Source organism: Macrotis lagotis, chromosome X, assembly GCF_037893015.1.
Source record: "Macrotis lagotis isolate mMagLag1 chromosome X, bilby.v1.9.chrom.fasta, whole genome shotgun sequence".
NCBI classification, from domain to species: Eukaryota; Metazoa; Chordata; class Mammalia; order Peramelemorphia; family Peramelidae; genus Macrotis; species Macrotis lagotis.
In genome coordinates, this window is record NC_133666.1 from 167,777,030 (window position 1) to 167,801,395 (window position 24,366).

Genomic DNA, 24,366 nt, shown 5'->3' on the forward strand with positions numbered 1-24,366 from the left:
GAGAGGGACGCCCACCCCGCTATTGGCCGACGAGCTGCTCCAGCCGCCGACGGCAGCCGGAGGACTAGAGGACGGGGCCTCCCCCACCCTGACGGCCCCCCCTCCCGGCCCCTGCCGACACGCGCGCACGCGCACGCAGGCACAGGCCCCCACCCACACACATACTCACACACATTACACACGCGCTTACTCGGGCCAATGGGCTCCGACCCGGCGCGGGGGCGGGAGCAGCTTCAGTCGCCGCTCCTTCCTACTGGTCGGCGTGAGTCGCACGTGTCGAAACGTCAGAAGCACGCCGGGATGTGTAGTCTTCGCCTAAAGGCGGAACGCGTTCGTGACGCTGATTGGCTGAGACGCCGGAAGCTGAGGCAACGGACCGGTAGTGCCTTGGGGGGTCAGATGGCGGCCCTCTGAGGAAACTGAGTTGATTAACCTGTAGGACGGTCCTCCGGGCTAGCCTCCCCACCGGGACGGGTGTGGGACTCCCCCTCCTCGATTGCTCCCGGGCCCCGGCCAGGGGCGCCAATGTGGCGAAGCTGCTTTCGGCTCGGGGCCGGTGGCGGGAGCTTCCCACGCCGTCCTCGCCTTCACCCTGCCGCCCTCTGGGGACCGGGGGACCCGGCCGGGCCGGCCCCGGGGCTGTCGCTCCTCCGCCGGGCTTACGCCCCCCCTGCAGGTGAGCGCTGGCCGCTACCGCCCCGGGCCGCGTGGAGCCGGGGGCGGCCGGGGAGGGGAAGCCGCCGGGGCGGGATGGATCCGCGCGGGGAAGCCGGGGGCAGAGCAAGGCCCCGGGGGTTGTGCAGCCCTGAGGCCAGCATCATATCCGGGGCCTGGGGCCTGTGGGCCCCCATCTCGGGAAAAGTAATGTGAAGCACACGCCCTGATGTATGTGGATATGTGTGTCTACATGTTACATGTATGTCTGCATAGACATCTGCTCGTATGTCTCTATAGAGCTCTGCATCTAGACCCACATTTATCAGTACCCATAGATTCTTATGTACATAGATGTAAACTTTACATATATTTAATTGTAGAGGTCGTTGTAATGCATATATATGTGAATGTAATTTAAGCTATTAGAACTTTTGAGAATCTGCACACACACACGTGTGTATATGCATATTCTCTCCTGCAACTGTCTGCTTTCGCAAGGAACCAAGTGGAAAAGAGCATAGATTAAGTCATGATACTCACTTTTTCAATCTTATTCATGATATGCTAAGTTGTTTTGGTTGAAATTTGGCTAGTAAATTCTGAAGGGGTCTTGTTTTAATATTTTTAACAAATGGGGTCAAAACCCACTGAAACTTTTCATTTGGAAGATTTTTAAACAAATTAGAAAATTGTTTCCAAGGTTTTTGTTTTGTTTTATGAAGATAGGACAGTTTATAGATGACACTGCATCATTTTTGGCAGCAAAAAAAAAAGATGGAAATACTTCCAAGCATCCATTTTCAAATGCTCTTTTTATTCTTTTTTAAAAAAGATTTTATTTATTTTGAGTTTTACAATTTTTCTCCAATCTTACTTCCCTTCCCCACCCCCCACCAAAGGCAATTTGCCAGTCTTTACATTGTTTCCATGGTATACATTGATCCAAATTGAATGTGATGAGAGAGAAATCAAATCCTTAAGGAAGAAACATAAAGTATAAGAGATAGGAAGATTACATAACATGATATTAGGGGGTTTTTTTTCCTAAATTAAAGGTAATAGCCCTTGGTCTTTGTTCAAACCCCACAGTTCTTTCTCTGGATACAGGTGGTATTCTCCACTGCAGACAGTCCCAAATTGTCCCTGATTGTTGCACTGATGGAATGAGCAAGTCCTTCAAGGTTGATCATCACCCCCATGTTGCTGTTAGGGTGTACAGTGTTTTTCTGGTTCTGCTCATCTCACTCAGCATCAGTTCATGCAAATCCCTCCAGGCTTCCCTGAATTCCCATCCCTCCTGGTTTTTAATAGAACAGTAGTGCTCCATGACATACACTGTTTGCTAAACCACTCCCCAATTGAAGGACATCTACTTGATTTCCAATTCTTTGCCACCACAAATAGGGCTGCTATGAATATTTTTGTACAAGTGATGTTTTTACCCTTTTTCATCATCTCTTCAGGGTATAGAGCCAGTAGTATTACTGGATCAGAGGGGATGCACATTTTTGTTGCCCTTTGGGCATAGTTCCAGACTGTTCTCCAGAAAGGTTGGATGAGTTCACAGCTCCACCAACAATGTATTAGTGTCCCAGATTCAAATGCTCTCTTAATAGTTCTTTCAGGGGTGTCTAGGTGGTGTAGTGGATAGAGCACCAACCCTGGAGTCAGGAGGACCTGAGTTCAAATGTGGCTTCAGACACTTAATAAATGACCTAGCTGTGTGGTGTTGGGCAAGCCACTTAACCCCATTACCTTGCAAAAAAAAAAAAAAATCCTAAAAAAAGTTCTTTCAAAAAAGCAGTTTTCTTTTTTAAAACATTAAAACTCATCATTAAACATCTTTTTGAAAAGACGGATTTTAGATTATTTCTTCAAAATTGCTAAGTCATTGCTACTATTGCCAACCACTTTGATAGCAGATGTTACTTGTTTTGGTAAAAGAAAAATGTGTAACATCTGTAAGTTTGATACTTGGTTATCACTGGATATCTATGTGTGTATGTGCATATATATGTACATATATATGGACGTATATATTGTCAGTGAATTCTTGTGTTAGAACTTGCCAATCATATAAAACAGCAAATTGCTGCTTTCCCATTGAAAACAAGCTAGAATGAGTTGGCAATAGTGATTTCATTTTTTTAAAATTCTGTATAGATATTAAGGGTATGAATTAAATATTCAGTTAATTTGATCAAAGGGGCTAGCCAAACAGATAAAGTTTAATATTTCTCCTTTCTCCTGAAATGAACCTCTGGAGAGTAAGAGGGCAGAACCTTCCAAGAAGCACCAAACCATCAAGAGGTGATCTGGAGAGTAGGGTTATGTGTGGAGAGTAGGGTTATGTGTGTGTGCTCTGATCTGGAGGCTGTGAGAGATGTATTTGCATACCTGTTAGGATTGGTTTTAATAATAAAGTAGAAGGGGAGAGGTTAGAGAGCTGAGGGTAAAGTGGAGGAGTATTGGGCAACAATGCTTGAAGGGGATGGTGGGGTTGAGAGGTGCCCAATGATTGGCTGTCTAGGCAAGGGATAGATGAAACTCATCTTCTGATTGGTTAGTTCTACCAACTACTATTACTGCCATCACTACCACTATTACTATTACACCACTATCACCTCCATGCCTCAAGTGGATTGTCCCTTACATTCTGTGGGATCGACATAATCTACTTTGGAGGCCACTGGTATAGAGGAAAACAGAGGTCCTTATGAATTCCTGTAGGTGAAATACCTGCCACCTGTTCTTGGTAGACCTGTCTTTTCTAACTTTAAAATTACGATGTCTCCTCTTTTCCTCTCTATAATGTAAGGTTGGGGGTGGGGCAGAGAGTGAGGCAGGGAGAGAAAGGGAGTTGACTTGGATGGTTAATCAGTATTCAATACTCTTTACCCTGATATAGTTGCTATGAGAAAGATTTCTGACTTGTAACTATCTATAAAATATTTTTAGGTTGAGTAATTCAGAGTTTTCATCCTACAGTAGAACTTTATAGGAAACTTACTCTGGAGTAGATCTTCCTGAATGAATGGATAAATGAACAGAGAATTTATGAAGTTCTCATTTTGTACCAAGCACTGTGGAGATAAAGAGAAAAGTAAGTTATTCCTTCCTCCCAAGGAGCTCAGATTCTATTTGGGAAACGCCATGTGGAAGGTTTCAGCTGCAAGTCAAATAGAAAGGTTCCTCTGGTCCTTCAGGTATAGTGGCAAAGAAGATGATGATGACTCCTCTTCAATATCATTTCCAATAACAAAATTATACTGATTTCTGGCACTGAGCCATTTGACACTGGGTTAAAGACATTGTAATTCCAAAGAGACTGGTGGTCTGGTCAAGATGGTGACTGACCCAGTCGGTTCACACACAGAGGTCCTTTGCAGTAGATCTGGAAGAACTCAGAACAAAAGGCAGACTAATGCTTTGTGTTTGTCCTGTGTCTTTCCTCCAAAGAGTATCTGATGTTGGAAGGACATAGTTAAAAGTGATCTTTTTGGTCCTTAGAAAAGGGACTGTACAATGTACACTGTAGTACAAGGTAAAATGAGGTAGCCAGCACTAACAAAAACAGACACCTTATTGGGTATTAGAAGCCCTATACAATCTTGCTCCAACCTATCCTTGGTTTAATTGGGTTTTACTGGCATTATTATCCCCCATTCACTCTACTCTCTAGCCAAATTGATCTGCTTGCATTTCCATCTTTGTCCAGCCTGTTCTCCATGCCACAACATTCCCCTCTCTTAAATCTTACTTTTGGAGTTGGCTTCTTTCTAGTCTCAGCTCAAGGGCTGCCTCCTTCATGAAACCTTTCCTGATGGCTCTCCTATTGTTAGTCCCCTCTTATCCCCTACCACCATTAATCACTCAATCACTGTTTTATACAAGATGTCCCAAAGGTCTTAGTGTACTTGATAGCTACTAAAGATTAAAACTAATATTTTTGGCACTATAATTGACTAATTTGCATACATGTCCGTCCATTGGAATATAAGTTTGAGGGCAGATACTGTCTTATTTTGATACTGGTATCACTCATCCTTAGCACAGATCTTGACACTTAAATTATTTGTTGATCAGTGAAATAGTGACCTGGAGAGTTACAGGGGACTTCATAAAGGATTTGGTGTCCAAACTTAACTTAGAAAAAAAAAACAGTGATTGTGAGAGATGAAGAAGAGAAAATGCATTGCAGACATTGGAAATGATTTTCTACTTCAGAAGCAGACCGTGGAAAGGGTGCTGAAACTCTGAGGTCTTGAGTCTACCACTTAAGACTTCTACTATAACTATGAGCAAGTCACTTCCCCTATATGGGTCTCAGTTTTCTTATCTATAAAATCAGTTGGATGAGATGGATGAGATAACTTCTATCTACAATGCCAGTAGTCCTCTTGAGTGAGACCAAAAAATTTTCATGAAGTACAGCAGTCTGAAATAAAGTTAAAAAGTTGTAGATGGGAGTCAGATTGTGGAAGAGATTGACAGGCTCAAGAATTTATATTTTTGTCCTGTAGGCAATGAGTCACAGGAGTCTTTTGAGCAAGGTTAGTAAAGTGGTTAGATCTCTGTTTTTAGAGAAATTATTTTGTTAGCAATTTGAAAAGGTGAGAGACTAGAAGGAGATGAGATAGGAGGGTAGTAGACTAACATTTCACCCATAAAAATTTTTCAGTCACTATAAAACATAGTTATCTATTTCAGAAGTATCTTCAGGAATAATTTAGTGTGCTTTTTGAGGTTATTCTAAATAGTTAACAGTTATTTTAATTTACATCTAGCATTTATTTCTAAATTGCATTCAGTAACACAAATTTAAAAAAAATTATAGTATCTGCTGGGTGCCCCTGTTTACTTTGTGAGGTCTTGTTAGGTGAGGAAATACAGCTCCTGGCCTATTCCTTAGGACTCTGAAGCCAATTGGAAAAAGACAAGGTATAAACACATATAAAGGCTAAATGCAAGAAATAACAGAAGGTATTAATTGCTAAATGAATGGTATAGATAATTGGTATTATGAGTTTGGATAAGGCGAAGTATTCTCTGGACTAAGAAAGCTTTATAAAGGTTTGCTGGATCTGTAAGATACAGATAACATAGAGGAGGAGAATCAAGTAGCAATAGGAAAAAAGTCAGGATAGTCCAAAATGTACAGAATAAAGAAGAAAGTACTAACCAGTTTTTTTTTTGGGGGGGGGGGGTAGCAAGTGATCCTATAGGGGAGTAGTAGGAGATGATTGAAAAGGTAGCTTAGAGTCATAATGTTGAGGGGCCTGAATTCTAGGTCTAGGAAGAATTTTTTGAAATTGTGGACTTTTTAAAGCAGGAGAACTGTAAAATGATGAAAGGGATGAATTAGTATCTTTAATTTGGTAATATAAAGTAGGGGTGTCAAACTCAAATAGAAATGGGGGCTGTAGGTTCACATAGTAGCAGTTTTAGAATATGTTATCTAATTTTTATCTTATTTCCTAATTACATTTTAACCAGAAGACCAGTAAAGCAAATATTAGTAGTCATACCAGAGGCAAGAGCCTTATTGGTATGCTAGCAGTTGAGATGAAAAAGAAATTGTTAGATTGTGAAGGAGGGGCAGCTAGGTGGCGCAGTGGATAAAGCACCGGCCTGGGAGTCAGGAGTACCTGACAAATCCAGTCTCAGACACTTAATAATTACCTAGCTGTGTGGCCTTGGGCAAGCCACTTAACCCCATTTGCCTTTCAAAAAAAAAACTACAACAACAAAACAAACAAAAAAGAGATTGTGAAGGAAAAGTGAATACGACTTCCCCTAGTAAAATTTGGTGTGTGCTGCAGTGTCTTAGTCTGGGAAACATTTGGTTAAACAATGACAGTTATGCCGCAGTTACATCTTGGCTTGCTTTTTACCTCAAACCATTCACAGTCTGTGGACCAATGAACCTGGATATAAAGTCACACCAGATGGAGCTATTTTAAAAGATAGAGAGATGTAGTCAACTGTATTCATGAAGCATTGTGGGAGTTGAAGTTCTTAGGGTATAGAGTTTGAAAAATTAACTTCCAGTAAGGAAATTGATAGAAAATGGGAGGCGGGGGGAGATTGTTTTAAGAATTTTATTTTTCTACTAGAGGGAAGAAAGTGCTTACTCAGAACTAATTATAGTAGAAAGGTATTTCATAAGAGAAAGAGTGTGACCTAATTTGGTAACCATATTCAAAGATGTTTCCATAGTTACTCTCTTGTGTACACTCATGTATTCATATTTACTATTAGAATCATAAGGTCAGAAAGAGTCTTAATGTTTTATATGCCTAAGTCCTCTTCTCAACAAGGCTGTCAACTCCTACATAGGAAGGAATTGTGCTTTATACAATTACATCTTCTTTATCCTTCATCATTAAGAAATGTGCTGTTTCCTGGCATGAATTTTCCAGTTATCTAAGTTTATCAAAGCAATTTTAGGGCAGCTAGGTGGCACAGTGGATAGAGCACCAGCCCTGAGTTCAAATTTGGCCTCAGACACTTAATAATTATCTAGCTGCGTGGCCTTGAGCAAGCCACTTAAAACCCATTTGCCTTACAAAAACCTAAAAAAAAAAAGTATTTTAAATGGAAATCTTTTTAACATATATAAAAATGTTTCCCAGACTAAGACACTGCAGCACACATCATTCATCATTATTTACATATATATAAACACGTTTATTGTATGTTATGTGTGTATATTATTTATACATCCTTGTTCCTTTTCTCAGTCTTTCAGCTCTAATTTCTCTGTTGTTCAGGTATAGCCTTTTAATATTCTATTCTTTCTCACTCCAGTTCACAGGATATGTTTGAGTGCCTTAGTGGACAAAAGCAGATGTTTTATGTTGGCAGCTTTTAACCTGTTATATATCCTAGAAAAGAGTAAATCATGCTTATTAAAATTAAGTGTTAATTAAGTTTGCTTTAAACTGATGAATTCTTCTGAGTACTGATATTTTTTTCACTTTATTTTTTCTTGGTTTTGGAGGGGCACAATTATTATGGAAATATGTTTTATAGTTTCACATGTGTAATGGGTATCATATTGCTTGTCTTCTTGATGGGATGGGGGAAGGGCTGGAGAGAGGAAGATAATTTGGGACCAAAAAATTAAAAACTTAATGCTAAATAATAAATACACCTAAAAAGAGCAGCTAGGCTTAGCAAGAATTAAAAACTGAATGTTAAATATCAAAAAAGAGTAGACTTGCGGTGGCTAGGTGGCACAGTGGATAGAGCACCGGCCCTGGAGTCAGGAGTATCTGGGTTTAAATCCGGTCTCGGACACTTAATAATTACCTAGCTGTGTGGCCTTGGGCAAGCCACTTAGCCCTATTTGCCTTGTCCCATCTTCTGAGTAAAATATATAGTTTTTATGCTCTTACTTTTGGACTTCAGGAAATCTGACCTCTGAAGTGAGGAATTAACCAAACTACCTATATATCCCCCACAGTGGGTGCCTAGCACAGTTTTAAGTCTCTATTAGTAGTCCTGTTATCTATATTCTGTTACACATCATTTAAGGTAACACTGTTTAGACACTATGTCAAGGTGGGCAATTCCCAAAGATTCTGTAACCCTCTGTGAAATGTTCAGAAGAAATCGTCTTTATAATTGAAATATACATTAATTTTGATCTTTTCCCTTTTTTTTTCCCCCCTGAAGGGCAGAAATTATTTTTTTTTTTTTTTTAGGTTTTTGCAGGGCAATAGGGCTAAGTGGCTTGCCCAAGGCCACACAGCTAGGTAATTATTAAGTGTCCGAGACCGGATTTAAACCCAGATACTCCTGACTCCAGGGCCGGTGCTCTATCCACTGTGCCACCTAGCCTCGCCAGAAATTAATTTTCATTCATGGTAACCATTCACTTAGAACATGAACTTCACTAAGTTTATCACTTAGTCTCCTTTCCCTGGTTAAACAATTCCTTTAAAAAAAAGAAAGTTTTACTTATAAATGTGTGTGTGTGTGTGTGTGTGTGTGTGTGTGTGTAAAATGGGAATGTTTAGTTTCATTTTTTATTCTTTTCATTTACACTGTCATAATCATCACATATTTTTCTCTGCACTGGTCTCTACGAGTCTTCCAACATTCCCTAAATTCCTTCTATTTTTCATTTCTTAGTATTACAGAATATTTCATTACATTCGTGTGCCACAGTTTGTTTAACTATCCCTGTATTCTTCCCATTTTATTTCCAGTTTTCTCCCACCAAATGAATTGCTGTTGTGCATATATTGCTATGTCCTCAGCAGAATGTATACCTACCCCCAGTAGCACGGATACTTTAGTTACTTCTGCATCATTTCAAATCGTTTTCCAAAATGGTCAGACCATTCAGAGTCCTGGCCTCTCTATCTTAAGTGTACAGCCTCTCCCAGCAGTCCAAAAGAGTGTTTATATCTTTAACCATCTCTGTCAATTTGCTAGATTAGAAGAAACCTCAGATTTCTTTAAATTTGCATTTTTTAATTACCAATTTGCAAAAGCTTTCCTATGATGGCTAATGGTTCTCAAAAGAATTGCAAATTGTTTTTTTTTATGTAGCCATTTCTCTTTTCTATTGGCCCTATCTTCTACTTAAGATTTTAGCTTTTCTCATAGGACTAGTTCCTGTCTACAAACATGTATAGGTCTCCTGAATTCAAAACAAAACCAGAAACTATTCTTCCCTTGAAACTTTCATCTATTCCAGCTTCTGTCTCAGAAAGCAGTGTGGAACATCAGAAAGAATTCTGGTTTTGGAGTCAGAACCAAAATTTGAGTCTCTGCTCTGATGTTTGTGGTCTGTTACCCTGTGGGCCTTAAGTTTCTTGTCTGTAAAACAAGCCAGTTATTATTTGGAATCTTCTTGCTCTGTATCTGTGAACTTCAGCTCTCTCATCAGTTTAGTTGCTCTGCTTCTTAATCCTTTTCACTTTTTTCCTCTTCCTTATGAAGATGTAAAGATTAGAAACTGTACAGTTCAGAAGGTCTGCCCAGTGCCAAGCAGAGATGGACATTTTTGTATCAGTAAGTCAGTTTGTGGCATTCATATATCTTGTTCATGATTAATTCTCCAAGGTCACATTTGTTTTTCATTATTTAGTTTATGGTGCTCTAACATCCCCCCAAGTATTTGTGGCTAAACTTGGGTGTTTTTCTCAAAAAATGTATTTCTCTTGAGTGCTTTTCTTGATTCTGATGGACCATTTTTGTGTTTGTTTTAATTTACTTGGGTCCCTTTCAATTTTATTCCCATCTCTTCCTGTCTTTCAAAGTGTTTAGCCATTAGATCCAATTTGGTCATCTGTAAACTTTGTGTTCTATATTCCTTGGTCAGTATGGTAATTAATGATGCCATTTTGGCAGAGGACAAGAAACAATTAGGGACAGGGCCATTTATTGTGAGTCCAAGTTTATCTTTTTTGTGACTGTGTACATGGAAAATTCATAGAGTTCTCTCATACTTGTTGAGTTTCTTATGCTACTTACTCTAATGCCTGAGTCTAACATATAAGCAAATCAGAAAATAGACACTTGAGAATAAGATCAAGACAAGTGATTCCAAAGAGCATGCCTCTCTGCAACTGGTCCTATAAGGGATTGTTTTTAAGTATAGATCTAAGACTTCATTAGTGTATAGGACTCCTAGTGGAGAAACTTCTTCCATTACTGACCATAGACACAGCTATGTCAGAGGCAGGACTCTTAACTCAGGGGACTGATTACAAGGCTAGACCCCTATCCATTATCCCACGTACTCTTTTCATAGGTGTTTGTAAGTATTTTTTAAAATAGAAACAAACCCCAGAACAGCCCATTTATTGTTATACCATAAAAGAAAAACCAAAATAACATGAAAAAATGTGTAGCACTATTGCATCCCAGTGAGTGTAACTAAGAAAGAAATATTGCTTTCTGAGTGTCTTCTAAGTTCACTGACCATATGCTTCTAGTTAGAGACACTATGTAGTACGGTAATGTTGTCTCCTTTTAGCATGATCGGGCCAAGTTGTTTTCTTGACTTTGTTTTAGAATGAATCTCCTTCATCATCCAATACAAGATTCATATACTCATTGAAACCAATCACGCAGCCTTCTATTCACATATTTATTTGTTCATACAACTACACCTGAATTTGGAACTGATTTTGGAGATATCTGAAGATGAGGTTGATGGGGCTGCACCATCACCTTCTGCACCTTCTGGCCCTGGCTGTGGTAACACCATGGCGGGAGCATACATTGAGAGCACTGCATGGCGCACCTCAGGGAAACTATGGTATTTATGATTATTGACAAAAAAAGCAAAATCATATGACCCTTAATACCAGTACAAATTTGACTCCTACTTCATAAAAGAAATCTTTCTTCAGATTTCTCAGCACTTTGCCTACCTCACTCTTTCACTTATCTCCTTTCCTTTGTACAGTAATTATTTCTATACATAACTTTAGCCCTCATCTAGTAAACTTCTTGAAAGCAAGATTTGTCATTGATAACCCTGTTGTTTAATAATAATATAGTGCACACAACCAACACTTGATAAATACATGTTGAAGATTGAAAATTTGAATTCTCTCTGATCAGTATAGTGACTACTTTTTATTTCAGAGACAATGAAACATGTTCCCCTCTTTTTAGGACTGAGAGATGATAGGCTTTAGCAGAAAAGTCCAACAAGACCAGCATTGTAGGGGAACCAGATTAAAATAGAATGGGAACATATTTAAAAATGCAGTATGCAGCCTATGGGATCCTGTGTATGGTTTAGTGGCCCTGCTTTCATTGAATTTATCACCAGATTATAGGACAGGAAAAAAGTCATTCATTGTTACATGGACAATGTTACATAATGAGTAAGCAAGAGTTATTGGGAAGTCACAAAAATAAAAAAAAATCATAAAAATTTTGTTAAAAAGAATAAATTTTGGAAACTGCAGTAAATGGCAATATCAATTTACTGTTTGACAAACCCAAAGACATCAGCTTCTAGGATAAGAACTCAACATTTGACAAAAATTGTTGGAAAATAGTGTGGCAAAAACTAGACATAGATCCACATCTCATACCCTATACCAAAATAAGGTCAAAATGGGTACAGGATTTACACATAAAGGGTGACACCATAGATAAATTAATAGACCAAGAAATACTCTATCAGATCTATGGAAAGGGAATAAATTTATAACCAGACAAGAATTAGAGTATATTATAAACTGCAAAATGAATAATTTGACTATTAAATTTAAAAGGTTTTGTACTAATAAAGTCAATGCTGCCAAAATTAGAAGGAAAGCAGAAAGCTGGGAAAATAATCTTCATAGCTAAGAGTTCTGTTAAAGGTCTCGTTTCTAAAATATAGAGAGAATTGCATCAAATTTATAAGGTTATAAGTCATTCCCCAATTGATAAATGGTCAAAGGATAGGAATAGACAGTTTTCAAGTGAAGAAATTAAAACTACATATAATCATATAAAAATGCTCCAATTCATTATTGATTAGAGAAATGCAAATTAAAATAACTATGAGATATCACTTCACACCTATCAGGTTGGCCAAGAGGAGAAAAAGGGAAAGTGATCAATGTTGGAGAGATTGGGACATTAATGCATTGTTGGTAGAGTTGTGAATGGATCCAACTATTCTGGAGAGCAATTTGAAACTATGCTCAAAGAGCAATAAAAATGTTCATTCCCTTTGACCCAGCAATTCCAATTCTAGGACTATATCCAGAAGAAATCTTAAAAAAATAAGAAAAGTCCCATATGTTCCAAAATATTCATAGCAGCTCTTTTTATGGTGGCAAAGAACTGGAAATTGAGGGGGTGCCCATCCATTGGGGAATGGCTAAACAAGTTATGGTACATGAATACTATGGAATATTATTATTCTATAAGAAACCATAAATGGTTGAACTCTAGCAAAGTATGGAATGAATTATGGGATCTGATGCTGAAAGTGAAGGGGGAAGAATCAAGAAAACAATGTACACATTAACAGCATTGTGAGATGATCAGCCTGGATGGAAGCAGCTCCTCTCAGCAGTTCAGAGAGCTAGGACAACTGTATTATACCGGCTATGGACTATGTTATCTCCATCCAGAGGAAGAAAAACAAAACAAAACAAAAACAAAAAACATAAAAACAACCCTTCAGAATCTGATGAACACTTTATAAAAATTATCTCTTATGTATCTCTTTCCCTTAATCCTAATTCCTCATACTGAAAATGACTAATCTGTAAACATGTTTATCAAAAATATGTATATACAATGCTAACCTGACTGTTCTCCACTGGGGGGTGGGGTGGGAAAGGAGGGTGGGAGGAAATTTTGTAACTTAAAAATATACATGTGCATATGGATGAAAAAAAATAAAAAAAAATTTTTTTTTAAATAAATTTTGAATCTTTAAGAAAACTTTGTGTTTAAGGAAATAAGCTCTGACAGCTGCCATCTATGTGATCCTAGGCAAGTCATTTCACTCTCAGGACTACATTTCCTTGATTTTGATTTTTATTTATTGTGGGGGAGGCAATGAGGATTAAGTGACTTGTCCAGGGTCACACAGTTTATGAGTATGTATCTGAGACTGGATTGGACTCCAAAGCCAGTCCTTTATCCACTAACCTAGTTGCCACCTAGCTCCACTTTTTCCCCTCAAACTTTACCTCAGAGGTGTTGTGAAAAGAGTGCTTTGTAATTGTAAAGAACACCATAAGAACAAGTTATTAAATATTGATATGGAATACATTTAAACTGATGAATGAAACTGTGGCAAAATTATCAACAATACACATTTATCTAATACTTTACAAAACATTGATGTCTTTGAAGTAGAGAACTCAAATATTGTCCCTTTATGCAGATGAAGACATTGAAGATGAGAGGTTAAGTGACAGCTAGTAAGTAGCAAAGCTGGCAAGTCCATGTTTCAAAATGCCAACTCTTCCTGCTGTACTTTATATGGTCTGTAATAAGACCATGATACCATAAATTCTCTTCCCTCCTTTGGTTCTTTGAATTTTTTTTCAAATCCTATTTTAATGTTTAACATAAGCTTGATTACTAATGAAAGAAGTTTAAATGCAAAACTCTTATTCTTTATTTTCACATACTCTGTTACTTCAACAGGCAAATCAAAGACCTCAAATGCTCTTAAATCTAAACAAATAAACTTTTTTCTAAGTATTACATCTTCTAGAGGTTGAATGATGGTTGGTAAATCTCAAGATTTCACCTACTTGTTTTTCCTCATTAGTTAAGAAAGTCTGCAAATTATGAGCTGCCTTTTTCATCTTCCTCCAGGGAAACATGTTATGAATTTCCATATTAGGATTTTTATTCAAATTATTTTCAAAAGGAGCACAGGACATAGATTTTTCCTTCTTGAAGGAAAATTTTGCAGTTCCTGTTAAGTACACAAGAAAGCTAAAGTTAATTAGGTTAATTAGTTGGATAGTGAAAAATAGAACAAGCTCTTGGGATCTCTACTTACTAGCAAGTACCTTTATAAAAGAGAATAAAGTATTTCCTTTTGCTTATATGTAACCTATATCTGGTTGTTTGTCATCTTGGGGAGAGGGAGAAAAAAACTGAAACTCAAAATTTTATAAAAATGAATGTTGGGGGGGGTGGCTAGGTGGCGTAGTGGATAAAGCACTGGCCTTGGAGTCAGGAGTACCTGGGTTCAAATCTGGTCTCAGACACTTAATAATTACCTAGTTGTGTGGCCTTGGGCAAGCCACTTAACCCCATTTGCCTTGTAAAAAAAAAAAATGAATGTTGGATGACTAATACATGACTATACATGTATAATCTATCAGATTACTTGCTATCATGGAAGGAGGGAGGAAAGGAGAAAATTGTTACAAAATCTTACAAAAAATGAATTTTGAAAACTCATTACATATAATTGGAAAAAATTAAATTTTAAATTTAAAAAATGAGTGTTGAGGGAGAAAAAGAATATGTATCTCTGTTACATTCAGTTATTATCTTTGTATTTAGATAAAAGTTAGAATGGTGGTAGTAAGAACAGAATTTATACTTTCTCTTAGATAAATCATTAAACCCAACCTAACCTAAAAGTCGCATATGATAATGATCAGAACCAGGGCCACTAATAACCCAATTTGCACCTTACAAAACCAGCAAATGCTGTTTGTTTCATGATAATAAATGCATAGTAAATCTTTACTAAGGTAGGCTAATTGAATGTAATTTTCTAAAAAAATAAACCTATTACTACCTTGGTATTGATCATAGTATTGGTAGATGTCTCTGTTACTCCACAATATTTTAAACTTATCTCTTTGAAAATTCTTTTTTAATAGAAAGGAAGAAGTTTTATCAAAATGTCAGCATTACACAAGGTGAAGGTAAGTATCTGAAAGCTCTGCCTTTTTAATGTGTTATTTGAAATGCTTTTGTTCGTAACTAGCCCATGTGATAGATTATCCTTCTTATCATTGTGCTCTTTTAGTAAACAGATGCCACTGTTGTCTTTAAAACTTATGTCATTCAAATATATGAGAACTGTCACTTGCTTTTACTTGTAATATCTGAGCGTTTTAAAATTTGATCTTTCAAGGTGGATATGAGATAAACCTGGACCATAGAAAACTGAAGACTCCTAATGCCAAGCTCTTTACCGTTCCCAGTGAAGCACTGGCTGTTGCTGTGGCTACTGAGTGGGATTCCCAGCAAGATACTATCAAGTTCTACACAATGCATTTGGTGAGAAGTTAAAAGTGAGGTAGAGAGAAAGTAAAGATTTCAACAGTTATACTTATCTTCTGATAGATAATTCATTTTATCATTAAACCTTGATCAATTTTTATACTCTCATTCTAACACTCTCTTAGCCATCTTCCACATTAGTCCAGTTGATGTAAATTCATAAAATATGAACTACTTTTAATAGATTAAGCAAAGGGTAATCAGATAAATATGAAGAAAAACATATCTGGATTATCTGTGTTTCTACTTTCCATTAGCTTGAATAGCAGTAAGTACTTATTAAGTCCACCATTGTGAGTGATGAAAGAGAAGTAATAAGAGCTTAGGGGTGGAGGGTGGGGGTTGTTAAAGAGTTTTTATTTCCTAATAGCATAGAATACTATTTAAATATCATAGTAATCTTTACAAGATCTTAGTGAGTTAAACTTTTCATAAGTAGGGAAAACATATAGTTGAGTTAGAAAGTTAGCCTTTGAGTTTGGTGATATAGACTAAGTAACATTGCTGCCTCCTGTTATCACAGGGATATCTCAGGAATAAACTTTAATTATTATGATTGGTCATTTTATTCAAATATATTTTAGAAAGTTTTTAGGCACATCATACTTTCTGCTTCTAGTGGTTATCTTTTTCTGCTTCTCTTGTCCATATGGACTTATCATAATAGGAGCTGAATAATACCTCATTGTACTTGAAGGATGAATATGAGTGGAAGAAAATCTGATTTAGGGGGTATTTTTAAAAAATCATAATAGTAGTCTGTTGTTACTCTTGTTTAGTGTATATTTGATCATGGGCATTAAGTTAGTCACATCAAGGTAACTCACTTAGGAACTTCAGTCTCTTGCCAGTAAGTAACGTCATCATTCTCTTACATTTAGCATCTCTTCTTGGACAGTAATGACTTTGTGAAAGAAGTATGTGTATCCCAGGGCCAATGAACTATAATAGCTTCTCTCTCTGCCTTTTGATTCAGACCACACTGTGTAATACATCTTTAGACAACCCATCTCAACGAAACAAAGATCAGCTTATCCAAGCTTCTATGAAGTTTCTGGACACAGACACGATCTGGTAACAGACACTTGGACTAAATTCACATTGTAATGACGGTGAGCTTTAGGTTGTTCTACAGCACCTGCCTAAGGCGTTATCTCAGGAGTTATTTTCTTATTTTATTGTGGAGCTTTTTTCTTTTAGTTGGAGTCAACTAAGCAATGAAAGCTAAGGAAGATAAGGATCTGTTGAATTCATAGAACAACAAATGCCAGATGGAGGAGTTTGTATTTTTAGCACTTTCTACCTCAATTTGCTTTGTTCTATACTAGAATCTATCTTGTATTCCCCAGTAAAACATAAACTCCTCAAAGGCAAAGACTGTTTTCCATATTTTTCTTGTATTCCATTTCCTAGCACATTTACAACTTTAGACAGGTCATTTGCTTGGCAGTCAAGTCTAAGTCTCGGTTTTACTACTTAGCAATTCTGATATTGGGGCAGTCTCTTGACCTCTCTCATCTGGGCAGCTAGGTGATGCAGTGGATGGAGCACCAGCCCTAGAGTCAGGAGAACTAAATGTACAGTTATTGTGAAAAAAAAAAAGTTATATATAGACGCAAATTATTATTAGTCCTTTTTATATAACAGATCAGCCTTTGAAAATTTTCATTTTGGGGATAAGATGTTTATATTTACCGAGAACAACTTTTAGTAGGTTGAGGCTGGCTTATGGTAGTAATGATGAGAGGTTTTTCCTATCTGAATACTTAATAAGTGCTCTGAATCCTTTAATGTTTAACTGCCCTCATTAGCAGCATGTGTGAGAGATATTAAGGACTGATTTCAAGGACAGAGCTACCTCATGGGGGGGGGGGGACTTTTTCAGGTTGTTTCATTTGTATATTTTATTATATGATTATTAATAGATTTTAAAAAACTGAACTAATTCATTACAAAAAAATGATCTTTGTTAAGTTACAGAGTGGAGGAGCCAGAGACATTAGTGGAACTTCAAAAGAATGAGTGGGATCCAATTATAGATTGGGCAGAAAAAAGGTAAGAGACAAAAAATCCCCATAAGTTTACATCTTTATTCACCTGCCCTTTGCTTTTCCTTGTGTTGCTGTTTTGTTTTTTTTACGATATAAGCCCAGCCTACCCATGAATAATTGAGGTTTTCTAGTTGTTTAAATCTGACATTATTTGTGTGAAAAGTATTTTGTAATTGTGATCATGTAGTTTCTAGGTTTGTCTTTACTGACTCCTGAAGTCTTGTGTGGCTGTTTTTAGAACTTAGATGGGAACTGGTCAGTGTTTACAATGTGAGTTATGGAGATACTAGTAGTAATGGGTTATTGAAGAAAGTTTTTAGCAACTCTATCTTATCTATAACTTATACATTATAAATTACTTGTGGTTTTAGATAGTTGCAAATAACTATACTACTTCATTGTCCAGACTATTCTTTTCACCCAAGGGAAATTCTTAACATTGTTCACTAGTGCATTTGGCTTTGGGGAAAAGATTAATTAATTAAAAACCTACCAACTCCTAATTAACTATAACTGTTACCTGGAATTCTTCTTTTAAGAGGACCACTTGACTGCATGAAATAGAGAATGAGTATATTCTTGACTCAAGAGTAGCCTGAGACCATTTGACTGAGCATTATTCACCCTTTTACCAGCATTTAATATATGTTGTTGCAGATATGATGTTAAGATTGGATCTTCTACAAGCATCATGGGACCTGATATCCCAGCCAAGACTAAGGAGACTTTCAGCAGTCATTTGGCATCTTACAACATGTGGGCTTTGCAAGGTAATTAATAAAGGTATTTTTTTCTGAGACTGAGAAGGGAAGATATTGATGTAAGGTTTTATCTTATGTCCCTCCTTTCCGTATAATATTTTACAGTTTCTACAACAGTACTATTCATAGGATCATAGATTAAGAACTGGAAGGAACATTTGATATTATCTAATCCAAACACTTTATTTTATAGCTGAAAAAATAGGCCCCAGAGAGGTGGTAGGACTAGTCATCCCCAAACAACAAAGTAATATTTCAACCCAGTTCCTCTGATTCAAGGGGCTTTTGCCACCATAATATAAAAGGCCCTGTGGGGAGAGAATGGAAATCCAAGAAGGTCGAGTCATTTGCCTAAGGTAAGAATACATCAGTAGGATTGTTATAATGAAAACCCTGGTCCTCAGACATCTAGACCTGGATTTAACTACACCTTAACTATAAAGTGTTCAGTAAAAATGCTTATAGTAGGACTTGGTTGAGAGAGGGAGAGGAAGACTCTGTGTGTGTGTGTGTGTGTGTTGTGTATATCGATAGCTTTAAAAGATATTCCTTCCTCATGGAAGGGAATGAACTGAGCAGTGTTCCACTAAAGTAGAGTAGAGTCCTAGGCTAGATTGACTGCTTATAGAAACTTCAAATCATGGGACATATGAAGGAAAAGTTAGCTTTGACAAATTTATCAGTGGCATGTGCTCTCACATACATGTGGCTCATATAGAATTGATAGTCTATGAGAATAGAAGGAAGAGTTGGAAGTTGGGAGTAGAAGACAGAGGATTAGGATCCTAGTAATATTGTTGTGCCTCTGACCTGCTGGGCATAGGCCCACAGCTTAAGTAGTTTCACCCTTGCCAAGCAAGCCCTGCCTCCTGGAAGGTCTAGATTCCTGGGAACTATACAGCTTCCCAGGAGAACTCAGTAAATGCTTTAGTTGATAATAGTTATTTGATATAAGATCTCTCTTTCTCTCAATCTGAAGTCAAAGTAGTCATCTTTTTTGAAGCATTCCTCTCTATTTTGTCTGATGGACAAAACCTTCTAATCTCCTTTCTAGACTTATTTATAATATCCTGAATTGGGGTTATGGGTACTAATGCAGAAGAACAGAAGTATTATCACTGTGATGACTTTGGCCATGGAATAAATACGTTTTTCCATTTTATTCACCAGGTATAGAATTTGTGGTCACCCAGTTGAAGTCCATGGTTTTGTCCTTGGGATTGATTGACAGGCACCTTACAGTAGAAAAGGCAGTCCTGCTATCTCGCCTGGAAGAAGAATACCAGGTATGCAGATTTATAGACCTGTAAATTTAAGTATAGATAATCCTATGTTCAGATCCCATAGTGTAGATGTATGGTTGCCATCCAGAGCCTCCATCAGAGTAAGGACCTAGATCCATCTTGAAGCAGACTTAAAACCCATCCTTTTTCAAGTATTCTCTATTCTAAATGACCTGAGACCAGGCCAATTGAACCTGTGGGATTAGACCTGCCTTTCGAAGGAAGAGGAAAAGTTACCTTTTTCATGTCTATATTGAACCATTCCCTAGCTCAAAAACTACTTTCATGGGTGAACTTCCCTAATTAACATTAGTTTGTCTCGCTGGTATCCTTTGGAGTCTATTGATCTGTTTTCTATTTCTAATACTAATGAGGAATTTTCTTTTACACTTTTCTTTAGTGTGGTATGCAAGGTTTTTCTCCCCTTGGAGATCATTCTCAGATTGTCTTTCTGAGTTCTGTCTTTTAGCATCAGTTACTTTGACTTAGAAAGATTTAAATTTTTTCCCTTTTGATTTTTCTTGAATATTTATTGTTATATCATTAAAAGGGATGAATTAGACCACTCATACAACTTCAGTGCCAAATAAATCATAGCCACCAGCCTAGTTCAACCCCAGCATCTCTTACTAGTCTGCACAAACCATTCCCCTCTATACCTCTGCTAGAATGATGTCACTTTTGAAGCATCTTACAAAGTCCTTCCTAACCTTGTTTCAAGCTCTCTTTCCAACCTGGCGCTACATAACTTCCCTTCACTTCCTCTATGGTCCAGTCAAACTGATTCTCTCAAGTTCCTCAGTTCTCAGTTCTCTCTCCCTCTCTCTTTCTTTTTCTTTTCTCTCTCTCCAGGTCATTGCATAGCGAGGTCCCCATGCTTAGGATATACTTCTTCACCTTTTTTACAAGAGAAGAAAATGACAAGCCATTCCATTACCTTTGCCAAGAAAAATTCCAATGGGTTCACAAAGAGCTGAACATGACTGAACAACATTTTTTGTTAGACATTTTCCAATTACATTTTGATCTAGTTCTAGTTTCAGGAAACTTGGAGTGACTCTCTAAGTTGCAGAGAAGGTGCTGTCTTGTGCTGGTAGAGGGGCCTCTTTCATCTGAGAGTCCCTTCTGTCTGTGAAATTACTGAAAGGTCCAGTCCTTATCCCAAAGTGCTGCTTTAAATAAGTAGGTTGGAGCTGGACACTGGAACTTTTTCATTATATGTCAATGTTTAATAGAAATTGACTTCCTATGTCAACCTCACCAAAGTGTCAAGAGAAATAGCAAACACTGATTTGTGGAGCTGGACACTGGAACTTTTTCATTATATGTCAATGTTTAATAGAAATTGACTTCCTATGTCAACCTCACCAAAGTGTCAAGAGAAATAGCAAACACTGATTTGTTGTGCTCTATAAACTTGAATTTGAGAAATGTAAATGATACTAGAACACAACTTTCTTTAACTTAACCTTAAAAATTGAAAGCCAGGCTGAAGTTTAGTTTTGTATTCTTTAAAAAGATAGTTATCAGGGCAGCTAGGTGGCACAGTGGATAGAGCACTGGCCCTGGAGTCAGGAGTACCTGAGTTCAAATCCAGCCTCAGACACTTAATAATTACCAAGCTGTGTGGTCTTGGGCAAGCCACTTAACCCCACTGCCTTGCAAAAAAAAATTTAGAAAGATAGTTATCCATTGTAAAGACTAATAGACTGCTTTCTGTGGGGGCTTGGGGGGCAAGCAAGATTAATTGTAAAATTCAAAATAAATAAAATCTTTCTTTTATAAGCAACAAAAAAGATAGTTACCAAGGAGAGGTACAAATTCAATTTCTATTTAGGATTAACAAAAGATAGAATTGTATTTGTAGTTGACAGAAAGCCAAGACCAGAGCCCAAAAGTCTTGGTTACAAATTCCACTTCTAATATATTGCCCTGGGCAAGGCCCTTCACTTTTCAGTTCCTCCTTATCAGAGGTGTCAAACTGACAGGGAACAGGGTTAAATTGTAATTAGGAAATAATGTGGTACTCCGAGTAGTGTCTTTTTAAGTTACAGAATAGCTGCCTATCACTTAATTCAGCTAATAAGGCTAAGAAATTGGTCCCTGCAAAAATCTTTAAAGATCTAGAATTTTTATCTTTTTTCTAAGATCACTGAATGCTAACAAACTGTATACATTTTTCCCTTAGATCCAAAAATGGGGCAATGTGGAATGGGCCCATGACTATGAACTACAGGAATTGCAGGCTCGAACCGCAGCTGGCACACTTTTTGTTCACCTTTGTTCAGAAAGTTCCACAGTAAAACACAAACTCCTGAAGGAATGAGGTTTTTCTTACTGAACTCTGGAATCATAAAGGAATAATGAGAGCATCCTAAGTGAATCAAGGATGGCACAAGCTTTAAGCCACTGGACTTAGCCTCAGGTCCTGCTAAAAGATCACCTTGTTTTTAGTAATTAAGAGACATCCAGAAGAACATCTTCTAGCAAGGGGCGGAAAGGGGCTATCACTATGGTGGTAACTTTATTTTTAATATTAAAGATTTCATCAAGATCAAAATTTGTATCAAGCCTTGTTTATTATTTATTACTCCAGAATTCTTCGGGTTTTTTTGTTGTGCCAGGGTTTTCCTGAGGTTAAACATCTTAAACTTTTGTGAGCATATTTTGCTTCTCCTGGTCTAGATCTGAAATTAGAGACTCAGTACCTTCCACCAGTCAGTAAACTAATTTGTATTCTTGATCTGTTTGATTTTTATCAGAGGATCTCTTGAAAGAGAGTTAATCTTGGTCTTTTTTTCTATTTTTTTAAAGTCAGAAAGTCTATTCTTTAAAATAGAAGTATATTAAATATAATTAAAATTCTAGAAAGTAATCTTAATTTAAAGATTAAGGAAAATTTAGGATTTCTCCCTAGTATTTTGTATTTAAGGTCCCCTCCTTATATCATGTTCGATGTGGCAATCTGCCATTTCTTAGCATGATTGTTATATAATACAGCAGAAGGAGCAAATGGTTCTCCAAATATACACGCAGCAAAGGCTTTTCAAGCAGCCTGTCCTTATTAGCACACTTAAAAATAAACTATAGGAATTTATGATAACCTGCATTCAAAAATAAATTAAGAAAGCTATCATCTTAAGAGTTTTGAGAGCTTTTTTTCTGATATTGTACAGCAGTCAGTAATAGAAGTCATATTTGTGCAGTAGTTTTTTCTAGGGTCACTTTCTGATAGGTTGTAAATATGTAGCTGAATACAGTATGTTCCTACATTACATAAATTCACATTACACAAATGCAACTTAAAGATTTCTGAGGGGCAGCTAGGTGGCGCAGTGGATAGAGCACTGGCCTTGGAAGTCAGTAGTACCTGGGTTCAAATCTGGCCTCAGACATTTGATAATAATTACCTAGCTGTGTGGCCTTGGGTAAGCCACTTAACCCCATTTGCCTTGCAAAAACCTTAAAAAAAAAAAAAGATTTCTGAAAGAAATCTACATTCCAAAAACAAAAATCTGTTAATTTTACTGTACTAGATGTGCATGCTTGCTCTCTCTCTCTCTCTCTCTCTCTCTCTCTCTCTCTCTCTCTCTCTCTCTCTCTCTCTCTCTCTCTCTGCCCCCCCACAACTCTTTCTCCTTCTCCACTCCTGCCCCTAGGCTTAATCTAATACTCTTCAGCCTCCCATCCCTCCACCTTTAAAAAAAAAATCCCTCAAAACTCTCCAAGTGAAAGCAGAAGAACAAATGTAGACTGGCCTTGGCTTGAGACCTCTAATGCTGAAAAAGTAGACCTTTGCCTTAATCTGACCACATGACTGACCCCACTGCCATGTGCCTCCCATTCTTTACTGCCTGTATCTGGCCCCCATGTGTCAGCCCCCTGCATGTTCTTCCTCTGAATTCTGTCTAGGCCCTCATGTGGCTGGTCCTAGCCCCTGCATGTTCCTTTTGCTCATTTCTTTGAACTACTCCCTCACTTTTCTTTGAACTTGTATATCAAGCCCCCCTTTCTCTTCCATCCTTCCTTTCCCTGGGACCATGTGCAAATTCACATTAAATAAAAAAAGAAATCTACAGAATTGTTTACTTATATAAAGCAAGAACCGACTGGTTGCTAATCTAATAACTTCAGTCTTTTTTTCTCATCTAGAGAGAGAGAGAGGAGAAAATCCCCTCTAACATCAAACTTGTAACTTGTATGACTAATAGTTCCAATGTGAAAAGCCATGGACCTGCCTCTGGAATACAGTTTATCATAAATTCCTATATATTATTTTTTAAGTGTGCTAATAAGGACAGGCTGCTTGAAAAGCCTTCACTGCATGCATATTTGGAGATTTTGTTCCTGCTGTATTATATAACAATCATCTTAAAAAATGGCAGATTAGGGGTGGCTAGGTAGTGTAGTAGATAAAGCACCGGCCCTGGAGTCAGGAATACCTGGGTTCAAATCTGGTCTCAGACACTTAATAATTACCTAGCTGTGTGGCCTTGGGCAAGCCACTTAACCCCATTTGCCTTGCAAAAACCTTAAAAAAAAAAAAGAAATGGCAGATTGCCACATCAAACACAATGTAAGGAGGGGACCTATGAAGACTGATCAATACTTTGGCTTGAGTTTTGTTTTTATTTTTCACATTTAAATAATTTTGAGGCAGCTAGGAGGCACAATGGATGAAGCACTGGCCCTGGAGTCAGGAGGACCTGGGTTCAAATATGGCCTCAGACACTTAATTGTGTGACTTTGATCAAGTCACTTAATTCATTGTCTTACAAAAAACAAAAACAAATTTACATTTTAATGCAATAAAATAAGCCTTCTGTCCTTTATTTTCATTTAAAAACTTTTTCTCAATGGAAAAAACACTGA

General features: G+C 37.5%; 2 protein-coding genes and 1 pseudogene across 5 annotated transcripts in view; 1 reads left to right on the forward strand and 2 right to left on the reverse strand.

Annotated features, from left to right (window-relative positions):
* The first annotated feature begins 331 nt into the window (after positions 1-331).
* Positions 332-23,208, forward strand: ATPAF2 (ATP synthase mitochondrial F1 complex assembly factor 2). 2 transcript variants are annotated; one of them, XM_074208444.1, is made up of 9 exons: positions 787-3,383; positions 3,646-3,760; positions 14,994-15,038; positions 15,251-15,396; positions 16,376-16,473; positions 17,374-17,454; positions 18,108-18,220; positions 19,382-19,497; positions 21,683-23,208. In XM_074208444.1, the coding sequence occupies exons 2-9, from the start codon at positions 3,700-3,702 to the stop codon at positions 21,818-21,820; spliced, it is 798 nt and encodes a 265-aa protein (XP_074064545.1). In that variant the 5' UTR covers positions 787-3,383; positions 3,646-3,699; the 3' UTR covers positions 21,821-23,208. The 2 variants fall into 2 exon arrangements, with proteins under 2 accessions (XP_074064544.1, XP_074064545.1); XM_074208443.1 differs by lacking the exons at positions 787-3,383; positions 3,646-3,760 and adding an exon at positions 332-676.
* Positions 1,467-24,366, reverse strand: part of DRC3 (dynein regulatory complex subunit 3) — a 132,253-nt gene continuing 109,353 nt past the window's right edge. Inside the window, exon 14 of one of the 3 annotated variants that reach the window (XM_074208442.1) lies at positions 1,467-5,095. The gene's annotated coding sequence lies outside the window, so the exon portion shown is untranslated. Of the gene's footprint in view, positions 5,096-13,739; positions 14,069-18,419; positions 19,516-24,366 lie in introns of those variants that run through there. The other 2 variants (XM_074208440.1, XM_074208441.1) reach the window with 2 other exon arrangements.
* On the reverse strand, positions 8,455-10,991 carry LOC141503242 (small nuclear ribonucleoprotein E-like; annotated as a pseudogene).

Bases quoted from the DNA above. Each gene is read 5' to 3' on its own strand.
- ATPAF2 (XM_074208443.1), top strand. From the start codon at position 526: ATGTGGCGAAGCTGCTTTCGGCTCGGGGCCGGTGGCGGGAGCTTCCCA. The intron at 677-14,993 runs GTGAGCGCTGGC...CTTTTTTAATAG, and splicing joins GGCTTACGCCCCCCCTGCAG to AAAGGAAGAAGTTTTATCAA. The intron at 15,397-16,375 runs GTGAGAAGTTAA...CTTTTGATTCAG, and splicing joins AGTTCTACACAATGCATTTG to ACCACACTGTGTAATACATC.